This window comes from Monodelphis domestica, chromosome 1 (assembly GCF_027887165.1).
Source record: "Monodelphis domestica isolate mMonDom1 chromosome 1, mMonDom1.pri, whole genome shotgun sequence".
Taxonomy (NCBI): Eukaryota; Metazoa; Chordata; class Mammalia; order Didelphimorphia; family Didelphidae; genus Monodelphis; species Monodelphis domestica.
Genome location: NC_077227.1, coordinates 63,449,156 through 63,463,555, shown reverse-complemented (window position 1 = coordinate 63,463,555; position 14,400 = coordinate 63,449,156). Strand labels below are relative to the sequence as shown.

Below are 14,400 nucleotides of genomic sequence, written 5' to 3'. Positions count from 1 at the left end.
CAGATGATGGCACCTTTCTTCAAGGAACTTACAGTCTCACGGAGGACAAATAATACATGGAATGGAACAATATATATGTAATTAAAGAGCTCAATTGAATGGTTCTAGAAGGGAGTGGTGAACAATATCAATAACAAAATGATGATCAGGAAAAGCTTTGTTAAAGAAGTAGATCTTGAGGATTGGGTAGACTTTGGATATGTAGGGGAAAGTGGGGGCAGGGGAGAGGAAAGTCTAAATAAAGGCTTAGAGTCTTAAGCGTATGAAATTGTTAAGGAGATAATGAGAAGGCTAAAGATTTTATGTTGGAAAATAGTGGGAAAGATGGTAAAGTAGACTGACTCTAGGTTAAAGGGTTTAGATTCCATGTTGTAAATAAAGAAGAAGCAATAGAGGTTCAGGTCAGGAGAATCTTGGGCAGTCTTAATGAAGAATGAATTAGTAAGGGAAAAATCTGAAAGAAGAGCAATCAATTTGAAGGCTGTTATGTAAATCCAGATCTGAGGTAATGAGAGACTTAGAAAAGGTGACAACACAAGGGAGGAAAGAAAAAGGGAGGGGGGGGGCGGAGATGTCCAAGGTACCTGGGACAATTCCCTTGTCTTGCCAATAAACACATAATGACAAAGGGTTTGATCATTACTATTTCTTGGAGAGGATGTGACATTTTCATCTAGGGTCTGCCAAATCTACTAAAGGAGCAACTGGATAGACCAAGGAGTTATCATAGCTTAATGGAGCTGTTCTCCTTTTCTTCTTAGGAGAATGGGACAGTGAAGACAACCATCACCCAGATGACCCAGAACCTCATCCTGTCCCTTACCACCAGGAACCAGTTCCAAGAGATAAGGGAGAAGTTCCGCCAGCCTGTTACAGACAAAGGGACTATTCTGAAGTCAAAGCCCCAAGCAGCCCAGAAGGATATCCTAAGTGTGTGTTGTGACCCACTCATTCTGGCCCAACAGCTCACCCACATAGAGCTGGTCAGTGTCTTGCCTTCTCTTCTCCTGTAACCCTCTTTTCAGCCTATAAGACTTTAAGGATGTAGTTCTCCCCCAAAGCTTAGAGGCAAAGGCTTTGAGATTGAAGTTCTAGCATGCAAATCATTTATACTATGTCTCCATCTATATCATTGTTCTCTATCATCCATATATGTCTGTGTCTATGTAGATCTATAACATAGAAGACATATACAAGACAATCCTATGAATGTCTGAAAGGATTGTTAAAGTCAACAGGGCTGGGTCAGAAAAAGAGGCAGTCTATAGAAAAAAATAAAATGATGATATCTGATATGGCCTGCCCGCAGACAACTCCATGCAATGCTAAAGGATTTCAACAAAAGGTAGATGGAAGGCATTTCTGTGGACAGCTGGGTGGCTCATTGGATAGAGAGCCAGGCCTAGAGATGAGAAATCCTGGGTTCAAATCTGACTTCAGACACTTCTTAGCTGGGTGACTCTGGACAAGTCACTTAACCCCCTACCACTTTGCCTAGCCCTTACCACTTTTCTGCCTTGGACCAAATACATGGTATTGATTCTAAGAAGGAAAGTAAGGGTTGTAAGAAAATACTCTGCTTACAGATAATATAGCAGGGTGAAAGGGGGAGAGGCACAGACAGGCATCTCAAGATTTAGTGTACTTGAGGTTATAGAGAACCTTCTCCCCTAAGAAACTCTTTCTCCCTTCAGACCCCCCCCTCACCCTTTTAAAAATTATCTGACTGCATCTATTCAACTAAAGATGATTTAATAAACAAGTTCAAACTGAGAAAGTAGTAGGGTAGAGGGAATAGAGATTTGCCCTATACTTTGGCACAGATTGGGTTTCGAGACTCTCAGCTTTTGAGCTGAGCTCCAGCCTCAAAATCTTGTGGAGTGTTTCTTTTATTCCTTTCTATACTATATGTATGCTAGCTTTCTTAAAGTCTTTAGCAGTAGACAGCAAGGAGGAAAGAGAATCTGACCTTCAGAGTGGTTGGGCCTGTCTCTTCAGGCTAATGCCCCTTAAGACCAGCCTTACAGTTCAAGCCACACCCCTTAAATCCTTTTGTTCCATGTCACCATCCACAGGAATCCAGGTAGAGCAAACAGTTGGAAAAAATCCAGGAATAGAGGTAGCTCTATCCTGTGAGTCAAGGAGAGCACATTCCTTCCAGTCCCCAGGTCCAGGAAAGAGTTCCCCTCGAGAACAACTGTCACTCTCCTAGTCTCCCTTCCCCCCTTCCAAAAGACTTCACTGTCAATCAACCTTCATTCCAACATTTCAAACCCTCTCTGTGCAGTATTTTCCCCATAGTATCATCACCTTTCATGAATTAAAGGGTTTTAAAAAAAGGCCCCAATGTACAAGAGTAGGGATGCTGGTTGCCCTGATAAGACTAAGAAAAGTCACAAATTGGCTAAGTATGTTCATATAAGAAATAATTGTTAAATAATGGGGTTTGCGATTTTGCATAATTTTCAGCTTATACAAAGAGTCTTGGAGTGTATTAGTCATATAAAATGAGGTCCTAGGGTCCATTTAATATACAAATTTAGATTTATTAGCCCTTTTTTAAGAAGCCACCTTTTCTAATCTTTTTCCTCCCCAATTCCATTCCAGGAAAGGGTCAGCAACATTTATCCTGAGGATCTGATGCAAATAGTCAGCCACATGGACTCTCTAGATAATCACAAGGTGGGTCTTTTTTCTTTTTTTAACAAGGGGGAAAATTGGGAGACCATCTTCCTGCTTCTTGTAGATCTAAGCAGACTCTTAGCAATGTTACACAGAATTTGTCCTTCAGACCCCCAAGAGAAGGCTCTCAGACTCCTAGATATCCATTCCCTACCCTGAGCCTCCTCAAAATGGCTCATTATTTTTGGCATAGCAGCTTGCTTCCATTATCAAGTTTAGATTTTAGAAACAAGAGTGCAGAGAAGACTGGATCCCCTCCCTAGATGAAAGAACTCTTCCCCTAATTCTCAATCTTTTGTGCTTTAAATGACATGCAGAAGTTCAGGAGAACACACAGAAGCCATTGTTTAAACCTGAAAACCAAACATCAAAAGCCACACATATTTTTTTCCCTGTTCACTAATAGGTTTTTTTTTAATTATTTTCCATCTTAGAATCTTACAGTATATTGGTTATAAAGCAGAGGAGCAGAGGAGTGGTAAGGGCTAGGCAATGGGGGTTAAGTGACTTGCCAGGGTCAAACAGCTAGGCAATTATCTGAGGTCAGATTTGAATCCAGGACCCCCTGTTTCTAGACCTGGCTCTTAATCCACTAAGCCACCTGCCTGTCCCCAACATTAATAGGCTTTTAATTTGGGTTCTGACAATGGCTGGTGTTATAGATTCTATCCTTTTTGGGGTGATATTACTACACCCCATAAATCAAACCAAGATCAAGGAAGAGAAATGGACCATATCTGATGGGACAGAAATGGACAAGGAGAGAGTTAATTCCTTGCTGAATGGGAATGCCTTTTCCTCCACTTAAAAAACACTCTAGGCTCATTCTACTCCTCATTGAGCTCCAGCCTCTTTGTTTGCTAGACCTGAAAGAATCACTAGGGTGCGGGCAGCTAGGTGACTCAGTGGATAGAGATCCAGGTCTGGAGCTGGCAGGTCCTGGCTTCAAATCTAGCCTCAGACACCTCCTAGCTGTGTGATCCTGGGCAAGTCACTTAACCCTCATTGCCCTTATCATTATTCTGCCTTGGAACTATTATTTAGTTTTGATTCTAAGACAGAAGAGAAGTGTTAAAAAAAAAAAGAATTAGTAGGGTAGTGGAATCAAGTTTGATGTCAGAATTGGAGAACTATAGTAGAGTTCCCTGGGGAAAAGGAGTGGAGGCTTACTCGGGCAAGTAGGGGCTACTCTAAAAGAACCACAAATCCTACAATTCTTGTTTCCAAAGAAGTCAGATGAGATCATAGGAAGCTGACAGAGAAATAACTCCTGCTTGATTGCAAAGATCTTCTCTCTCCTTCCCAACTCCATCCCAGTCTATTTTTTCCCCAAAGGATCTTTCCCCTCAAAGGAAACTTGCCACTCTCCTTAGGTAAAGCCAATTCTATCTTGTGAGAAAGAGAAAGTGTTTTGAATTCCCCTCTTCTCAAAGTCAAGGACTGATTACTGATCTTTTATCTCACAGTGCCGTGGGGATGTCACCAAGACCTATACCCTAGAGGCCTATGATAATTGGTTCAACTGCCTGAGCATGCTGGTGGCCACAGAGATCTGCAGGGTGAGTGACGGTGGCAGATCTTGCTTTGACCAAGAGCCATTTTCCATATATGTCAATATATACCAGCCTGTCCTATAAGCAGATTCCTCAGCCCTTCTCCCACCATCTATCTGATTAAATAAATACACCTTCCATATACCCAAGGATGAAAATATTCTCCCTATTTGTCAAAGCACTATCCACTGAAAGACCCAACTCAAACCTTCAATTTCTACCTTCTCCCAGAAGTCTTCCCTAACAAAGTAGCCCACTCTTTCTGCCCTTTCTGTCTATTGCAGCACAGCCAGGTCACACAGTGGATAGAGCACTGAGCCTGGTGTCAGGTAGACCTGAGTTCAAATTTGGTCTCAGACAATTATTGGCTGTGTGACCCTGGGAAGCCATTTAACCTTTTTGCCTCAGTTTCCTCAACTGTAAAATGAGGTAAAATAATAATAGCACCTATTTCCTATGCTTGTTTTTTACGTTTCCTTTTATATTTCCTATGCTTGATGAAGATCAAAGGAGACAAGCCCTGAAAAACATTTTACATAGTGCCTGACACATAGTAAGGACTATATGAATGATGGGTATTATTAATTTCAGTCTCCTTCCCCCTTTTTTCAGAATCTAGAGCCCTGATTCTATCCCATTCGGGGTACTTTATAGCATACAGTCTTGCACTGTTTTGTGTGCTGTGTGAAATTTGTCTCTCTGAGTTGGCTAAAAATTTGTTAAAGGAAGGGATTTTGTTTCTAGACTTCTCATCTCTCCCCATGACCTTAGTGCAGTTGTGGTCACACAGTGGGTGCTTAATGAGCACATATCAGTCAGGAATCACATCGCTAGAAACAGCCTGGATAAAGAGAACCTGAATCAACATGCTGGGGTGAATGTGTTTATCCTGCCCAGCCCCTAAGCTGGTTTGCTGCCAAAAGATGAAGGTGGGCACATGTGGCTGTGAAGCAGTGGCTTCCAGTTCCATGATGCCAAGTACCCCTCCTAGGAGTCAACCTTTTGGCGTAGTCGGGAAAGTTGCTGATACTTTCCTGCTGCCGGATGGATCACTTTACAGCTGGATGAGGCGGGCTGCCTAGGGAACACCCCACCCCTGGAAAAATACATTCAAACTGACCTTCCCTGCTTCCTCTTTGGCCTTGAGCTTGCTCCTTCGAGAATACCATTTAGACCATTATTTTTGAGAGCTGAGCTATTTGTGTTAAAATTATCCCTTCTTCCCAACTTTGGGGAAATCTCAACAAATATATTACTCTTACTCACCTCTGTGATTGTGGATGCATACTTAGATGTTATATCAGTGTCTAGCTAGCGTTATATTTTCTAAAAGTGTGTTGGTCAAAAACACGCTCTTAAAAAGAGATCTTTGAATAGGAAAAATAGTTTTATGCTCAAAAAACTAATATCCCTTACAGCCCACACTTGGGTTTTCCATAAAGCACATTTTGGGTGAAAGCATGACCTCTATTTGGACCAATGCAATAAGTAAGTTGTAAAGATTTATGAGAAAGGCAAGTGAATTTCATACCATCAGACGGCATCTAATCAGTCCATGGAGGCATCTCGGAGAGAAAACAGATTAATTACAATATTCTCTGAAGCGTCGTCACAGAGCAGAGGTTGTAGCCGCTCTAGTTTGAATGTACTGACCTCCTGAAGGACTTAACTGGAAACTATTTCTTTCCTTCAGGTGGTGAAGAAAAAGCAAAGGACAAGAATGGTGGAATTCTTCATCGATGTGGCAAGGGAATGTTTCAACATTGGAAATTTTAATTCCATGATGGCCATTATCTGTGAGTACCAAGCCCTCTCTACCCTATGCCGCCATCTTGTGGCAACACTTAAAACCTCTCATCCTTTCAGTGCTGAGACTAGTGGATCTCTTCCTCCTTTCTGGGAAGTCATTAACTGATCATTGCTGGAAGTTTTTCCATTTCTCCCAGTTCTTGTTGGAGTTCTTTCTTCATTGGTACTATCCCTCTCCCATCTCAGTCCTCCAAATTGAAACGGCATTCTTTTCACAGATTATAGTGTCATTTTCATTGGGAAACTATCCTTTGGGCTGATGCCATGGTGCTTTTCTTTCTCTTACAGCTGGCATGAACCTGAGTCCAGTGGCACGACTAAAGAAAACATGGTCCAAAGTCAAGACTGCCAAATTTGATGTGCTGGAGGTATGCCCTGCATTTCTTGGCACAGTGCCTAAGATAGAGATAACAGGAACTTTGTCAAAGAAATACAACCATAGGGTCCTAGAATGTGATGAAGCTTAAACCAGGCATCCAGAACGGAAGCATTTAAGATCTCCCTCCCCAAGTCTTTGCAGAATCTCTCCATACATGCAGACTTTGAAGCTTTAGTAATCTAACCTAGAAGAAGAAGTGGCTTCTTCTTCTGTGTTTTTAGGACATAAGGAAGAAGATAACACAAGCAGCTCGTTTCTTTACCCTTCCCCATCCCCAGGTCCTCTTCTCCTAAATAGATAATGCTGGAAATTCCACCATTACTACATCATTCATTTTTGCCATTCTTAATGTGTAAATAACGTTGGAGGATCATATTTTAAGATGGCACCAGCATGGACAATCTACTAGAAAGGAAGAATCTGAGTGCAAGGGCTGATGATGGATGGAGTAATAGGAGACCTCGTGGGAGTATTACATTGTCCCTAGAAGCCAGGAATAGAAACCAAACAAGTTAGACGATGAAGTGGGGAGTCTAGATTTCTGAAGCTGTTTTTTTTTTAATCTACTTTATGATTTGCCCAGCTATCTTTCTATCATGTCTCCCAAGCAAACACATCAGCTTTATACCTGGAAATCCCCATCCTTTATGGTTGGTTTGGGAGGATTCTAGGAGAGGTTTCAGCTTTTGCTGCTTCTAAGCCACCATCTTGCCTGTGCCCCAGCATCCCATCCTCTGTGATCCATTTGTTCTCTTTTTTTCCACTTCCTCTCTTAGGACAGTTTTTCTTTTCATCTCTTTTATTAGGGAGTCAGACCCTATGATTTACTATAAAAGACTGCCCTCTAGCGGCAGGATCTGAAATCAGGCTAGGATTAAGAGTATCTTTCTATAACTGCAAGAGGTATAGTGTTGAGCCATAGGAAAACCTTAAGAGTAGGGCTTTTGGCTAATGCCCTCTCCTTCCTACTTACAGCACCACATGGACCCATCCAGCAACTTCTGTAACTACCGCACTGCCCTGCAAGGGGCTGCCCAGAGATCTCAGACTGCCAATAGCAGCAGGGAGAAGATAGTCATCCCAGTTTTCAATCTCTTCATCAAAGATATCTACTTCCTGCACAAAATACACACTAACCGCTTGCCAAATGGCCAGATAAACTTCAAGGTGAGTCCTGGGAGCTGTCAGTTAAAAAAAAGGAAAAAACCATCCATACTCTATGTAATAGGGGAGAAGAATGATGAAATAGAATTAGACGACACCTTAGAGGTCACTTAGGCCAACTCCTTACTCACCTCATGGGTCACTTCTGACTGTACTCACTTATCTGAGTGCTGGACATATAACATAAGTGAACACAGGAAGCAATTAGGAAAACAGTTGAGTCCTCAAATGAGAGGCACTGATCCTGAGTCTAATTTGAACATTCAGAGAAGGGAGATATCATTACAATTACTGAATGGAAGGTATCTTAGAGATCATCTAGGCTAATGCTGGCTACACACACACACACACACACACACACACACACACACACACACACAATTGTAATAAAAAAAGAAATCCAGAGTGGGTGTGATTTTTTCAAAAACAATCCAGGATGAAACTTAAATTCAAATATTCTCTTTCTTTGAGACTACAGAATAGGATAGGAATTAGAGCCCTGGATTCCTCCTAAGACCATGGAATCAGAAAATGTGTATTTCTAGGCTAAAATCTCTCCTACAAAGAAAGGAAGCTATTCACCAATAGTAGACTATTGTGCCTTCTGATGCCCAGTTTTGTGACTTAACCACCTCAGTTCAAGTTGATAGCAATGTCTCATAAGAACCAGTCTGAGCTCCCTACACCTACCAAGCAGATCTATCTCAGAAACAAAATAGTGTGGAAAGAGATACAAACAGCCACGACAGGAAAAGGCAATCAAATGAACAGAATTCTATACTTTCTTAGTCATTATTTTACCTGATCCTAACAAGAAAATCTCCTTGTGATATGCAGAGCTTATTATCCCTATTTGATTTGGTAAAGAAAGACTTAGATGTCAAATAATTTCCCCATAGATCACAACAGGAAACACTGCTTTAACACTTCACCATTCAAATCTTTTTTTTTCCTTTTTTTTTGGGGGGGGGTGATTAATAGGTAATATTGACTGACTAACTTTTCTTCTTTATAGAAATTTTGGGAGATTTCAAGACAAATTCATGACTTTCTGACATGGAAACAGGTGGAATGTCCTTTTGAGAAAGATAAGAAAATCCAGAGTTACTTACTCACAGCACCAATTTATAGTGAAGAAGGTAAAATTCTTTCATCTATATCAGTTCCCATCCTCAGAGGAAGGGCAATTATATGTGAGTGTCATGGAGATAGCTTGGGGTAGAATGGCTCTTCGCAGATTATTTTTTTACTTAATTAACTTATTACCAATTGCATGTTTCAAATTTCCACACAATTTTTCCTAAGTTATATATTCAAACACATCTCCCTCCCTCCCTTCCCTTCTGCCTCCTGGTGTTGGTAGGCAATTCAATTTGGGCTATACATATATTATCATGTATAACATTTCCATATTGTTCATTTTTGTAAGTGAGAAATCTTATGAAACCAAAACTACAATATTGCTGTTACTGTGAACAATGTTCTCTTGGTTCTGCTTATTTTACTCTGAATCAGTTCAAGTAGATCTTTCCAGCTCATTCTGAAATCATCCTGTTCATCATTCCTCACAGCACAAAAGAATTTCATCACTATCATATACCACAATTTGTTCAGCCATTTCCTAATTGAGAAACATTCCCTTAATTTCCAATTCTTTGCTGCCACAAAAAGAGCAGCTATAAATGTTTTTATACAAGTACTCTTCACAGATTATAGTCCAATATATTGAAATAACTCCTCCCCTCCACCCCTAGTCTAGTTACAAAGCAATTAAATTTAAACTTTTGATTCTGAATTCCCTGCATCCCTTATTCTCTTCCCCCCGCCACAAGGGAAATTGGGGGAGACCTTCTATGCCTTCTTTTGAATTAATGCTAGAGAAAGAAGAATTATGAACAAGGTGAAAAATATTTGAGCACCCAGCTCTAATAAGTGTGTCTTTTTCAGCTCTGTTTGTAGCATCCTTTGAAAGTGAAGGTCCAGAAAATCATATGGAAAAAGACAGCTGGAAGACACTCAGGTATGCAGAATTTACTGAAGAAAATAACTCAAAAGCATGAGATAACAACCAAGAATATTACTACTTGTTTAAATTGCATTATAAGATTGTGTTCATCTGGAGTATTGTGTTCTGTGCTGAGAGTCACATTTTAGAAAGGATGCTGATAAGCTTTAGCATCCAACAGAGGACAGACAGACTCAAGTTCAAGCCATCTGAGATTTGGTTAAAAGAACTGAAGATGTTTAGCCTTAGGAAAAAATTATGGTAAGGAGTCATGAAAGATGTCATTGTGCATCTGAAGGACTATCACTTGGAGGAGGGGATAAATGTGTGCTCCCAGATGTCAAAGGTAGGAGCAATGGGTGGAAGTTTAAAAGGTGTAAAAGTTAGGCTTCACATAGAAGTAAGAGCAAAAAATGGAATCTTTTACAACTATTATTGGGTACAGTCATTCATATGCAAAACTTCCTAATAATTTTGAGCTATTCCACATCATTGGAGGTCTCCAAGCAAAGGCCAGATGAACATTTGCATTTGGTCTGATTCTTATTCAAATATGAGTTGGACCAGAGGACCTCTTGGGTCACTTGCGCTATTAAGATTCTCTTGGCGTAGCCCTATGGTCTATCCATCTGGAGATTCTGACTGTGACAGCAAGGAATGATTTGTACTAGTAGGTCAGTATTGCTCCATGACTATATTATTGGAGATATATCTCAAGAATTGCAACCTTCCCCTCAATATGTAATCTGTCATTGGTTTACCACTTTTCTTGGCCATGTCCTTAATTCTGGTTTACTTCAACCAACCTTTTACAAAGGCACAGTACTTTTGGATACCTCTTTGTTTAATCTCACATTTAATTTGCAAATAATAGGAAATGGATGCTCATACCTCCTGCCTGATATTTTTTTTCTTTTTCTTCAAATTTAGGACAACTCTTCTTAACAGAGCCTGAAATTTCAGGGTGAAGCATATAGAAGTGGAGAAAAAAAAGCACATGAATGAACCAAGTTTTTATCCTGAATGACGGGGGTTGAGATGAACAAGACCTCACTGGTTGAGGTCTGTTTTGTATATACCTTTTGTGAAAAAAAAAAGGGTAAATATTTCATGCATCAACCTTTAAGGCACTTAAAAAATGAAGGTTTTTGTTTATTTTAATATCAGGGCAGGGCCCTGTTTGGGGAGAGGGGGGATTATCATGGGAGATGGTATCCATGGTAATGTCTTAATCTAATAAAATGTAGATTTTTATTTTCCATGTTTGATTACTTCCATCTTAAAAAAAATTTTAAAACCCAACCAAATACAACCTGAACACTGCACAGGTTCAGTGCCCTATCAGACAGTGTCTATAGCAGTGTCTCTTTTAAAGTCGGGGACTAGTGCCTTATAAGGTACTGAAATTGTCTAGTGTACCTATTCCTTTCAAGCTGGAAGTAAGCAAATTCAAACCAGGAGGGATGGAGACCCAGAAAGCAGCTACATCTTTGTAAATAAATGGGGAGATATTATGGCACATGGACTAGAGCATACCTACCTATAATATCAAAAGAGCAGCATTCCATTTTTTCTTATCTCGTTTGAAGAATGGGATAACTGCTAAAGCTATGAGGGGTTTTGTGTCTGAATGCTTCTGGAAATGATTATTTGAGTTTGGGCTGTCAATAGTTTACATTTTCATTTTCCTTTATCAGGGATTTATTGGGAGGGGGGAAACAAGCTTGTATGTAATCTACAAACCACACACTTAGATACTGAATTTTCCCTAATGGTATGTCTGGCAAATTGTTCCCAGGAGCCTTTCAGAGAAAAGAAAAAAAAGAGTAAATCTTAAATAAGGCAAGGGAGGTAGATGCAAAAGAAATGTTGGTTTTTAAGATCATAGCAAGAAAGAAAATATCCAGTATCAGAATATTCTGGCATTTTAAACCATCATTTGAACCCCAGTGCAAGGTCAAAATTAGGCAAGTGATACCAGATTATTACTCCTTGCTTCCAACCATTCCAGATATATGCTTAATTGGGACCCTGAAAAAGTGAATATTAGCAAAACCACTGACAGATGTAGCCATTCATATGAAAAACTGCCCATCATTAGAAAATATTGTCTACATCCCAATTAGAGCAATTAATTATTCCCCCCATATACACAAAGGAGTATGTCTTGGCTCTTCTCAGTCATGAGGAAGTATCAACTTCACCCTATTATATAGACAGATGATCTCCTATAAACCCATGCTTCAAGCACATCTTCTTTCCTTGTAGGTTTTGTTTCTAGGCATTCATTTTTTTGCCAGAGAATAAAACTGGAAAAACCTAGGTAGATGTATTTTGTTTGTTTCCCATTCCCATAGCACCGAAAGAGGAACAAATATGGAATAGATGCCTTGAAATCCGATGCTCAGATGGGAGGGGGTAGTAGGAAGGGCTGGCTTAGCAAGACTAGCCTGGAGAGTGGAGAAGGAAAGTGACTGTTTTTGTGATCTGCTGCTATATTCCTGTGCTAAAGAACAGAATTCTCAGCCCTGTGGTAGAGTAAGAATATTTATACTGTATTATTACAGTGTTTTGCACTTTTCAGAGACATTCTAGATCGTACATATTGTCAAACACTATAAAAAGGAATTGTATATCAGCTTTGTTTATGTATTTGAAATAAAGAAAGGGATGCTTAAAATTTAAGAAAAAAATATATATATATATTTGAAATGCAATTTTAGACCACTTTCTGTACAAGTATTAAAACGCTTTCACATAAATGTGCACTTCCCTGGTCGACCAGTTCTAGTGTATACTTGAAATTGACTTGGTGTCTCCATTTGTTACTTTCTTTTCCCAGTTCGATCCATTCATTCCTTACTTACATAAAGTGTTTTGCTATTCTAAGCTGAATTACAGAGTATAAAGCTGTACCATAAAAGCAGGATATTCTGTGTGTGACTGGGTGTGCTTGCATCAATAAAAAACAAGTTGTTTCAACCTTGCTGACCCTGGCCTATTCTTAAATGTTATGGAATTCTCTCAATGAATAAGTGAATTTTCTGGGGAGTTGTTTATTAAATATACTTTAAAGAAGGCAACAAGAATCAAAGATGTAATCTCAAAAGGAGAAATAAGACACAGATGCCTGATATACTCTCTGGTCCACTGTGGGTCTTAACCTTTAATCCAGGAGGAATAAAGTATTAACAGCATAAAGTCTTTATATACTTTTCAAAGTATTTCCACATTCATCTTATCAATTAGTCTTCAGGACAGCTATGCGAGATGGGCAGGAACACATTTTTAATCTCCATTTGGCAGATGGTGAAAGCCAAAACTCTGAGAGGTGATTGACTTATCCACGGTCATATAGCTAGATAAAACATTCCTATAGCTTCTCACTTGGGGTTTGGGTTTTCCTGAACCTGAGCTTGTGAGTAACAAGTTGCTTTAGACAAATGCAAGATTTTGGGCCATTAGAAATGGATAGCAATCATCAGAAATCTCTTATTCCCTGTAAGCTTGGTAACAATACAAATATTAGTCTTTTCAAACCTACTTAAAAAACAAACAAACAAACTAGAAATTAAACAAAAAAAGTGGCTCTCTTCACAAGGTTCTGAGCTACCTTCTCAGCACATTTTTTAAAATCCCTTTGGCTTTCTGTTTTATAACAACTCTAATACAGAAGGGCAAGGGCTAGGCAAAAGGTGCAAAAGGCAAAAGAATAAGTGACTTGCTCAAGGCCAGGACCTCCCATCTCCAGGCCTGGTACTCTATCCACTGAGTTATCTAGCTGGCCCTAGGCTGGCTTCTCAAAAAGTATATTCACCATCCTCTCATCTTCCTTCTTCTTGGGACATAGCCATCTTGTATCAGTTTTGTCCCTGAGTAAGACAAAGCAGCTGCTGGAGTTTGTGTCCACCAGTCTTTACAAAATAGAGACTTATTAGCATCCCCTTTGGTTAAGGGAAATGGAATGTTCAAAATCTATGAATCAGTCATGAAAGAATTCCTTTGTTCTCAAATGAATCAATAACATAGGCAGTGCTGATAATAACAAATGGAGGTGGAGTATCCAGAAATTCACAACAAATATCATTACATTTCATCTTCCAAACAAGCTCTCATTTCTGTCTTTGAAAAATTAACTAACCACTATTTTGCATGGACAGTAAGATCAGCAAAAGTGTCATCTCACCCCACCCTCTACTAAACTCCAGGCAACTCATAAAAATACAAATTCCTGGGAGTCAAATATGACATCATCATAGAATGTCAGAGCTAGAAGGAAGCACAGAGATCATCTAGAATTAATCCAGCCCTTTCATTTTTCAAAAAGTGATAAAAGTGAGGCATAGAGAGGTGATAGGATTTGCCCAAGTAATAGAAAAGCTGAAACTTGAGACCCAATCTTTCCATTACACCAAGCTCCAGATATCACACACATATCAGAGCATATCAGAGAACTTATTCTAATGGTAAAGGGCTATTGACCACATTCATTTGACCTCAAAACCAAACAAATCAACCAACCTTAAGTTGCATGGACAGCACACTCATAGCATTTGTTGAATTGCTAGTTAAAAACATGATGGTGAAAAAGATACAGCTTCCAATGTCTGAGCTGGAAACACTACAGATGTCAGAGAGATTTCACTTTGGTAAGGATATTATTTGGGAAAATTTCACAATCCTGCACTTTGAAATCTGGTCTGGAACTGACAGATGGCTTATAAGTCTTTATGAATTATGATCAAACATGACCAAAAAGATTGTGAACACATTCAGCATTGCAAATACATTCTACAAGTGCTCATCAT

The 14,400-nt window shown here is 39.5% G+C and overlaps 1 protein-coding gene across 2 annotated transcripts in view; it reads left to right on the top strand.

Annotated features, from left to right (window-relative positions):
* The window catches only part of RASGEF1A (RasGEF domain family member 1A), a 333,690-nt gene extending 321,116 nt beyond the window's left edge, over positions 1–12,574 (top strand). For both annotated transcript variants that reach the window (XM_007478488.3, XM_001365016.5), the window contains exons 5-13: positions 762–983; positions 2,608–2,682; positions 4,149–4,241; positions 5,929–6,031; positions 6,333–6,412; positions 7,399–7,590; positions 8,603–8,726; positions 9,535–9,607; positions 10,523–12,574. In XM_007478488.3, coding sequence (XP_007478550.1) covers positions 762–983; positions 2,608–2,682; positions 4,149–4,241; positions 5,929–6,031; positions 6,333–6,412; positions 7,399–7,590; positions 8,603–8,726; positions 9,535–9,607; positions 10,523–10,547 — 987 coding nt within the window. In that variant the 3' untranslated portion in view covers positions 10,548–12,574. The remainder of the gene's footprint in view (positions 1–761; positions 984–2,607; positions 2,683–4,148; positions 4,242–5,928; positions 6,032–6,332; positions 6,413–7,398; positions 7,591–8,602; positions 8,727–9,534; positions 9,608–10,522) is intronic.
* The last annotated feature ends 1,826 nt before the right edge of the window (positions 12,575–14,400 follow it).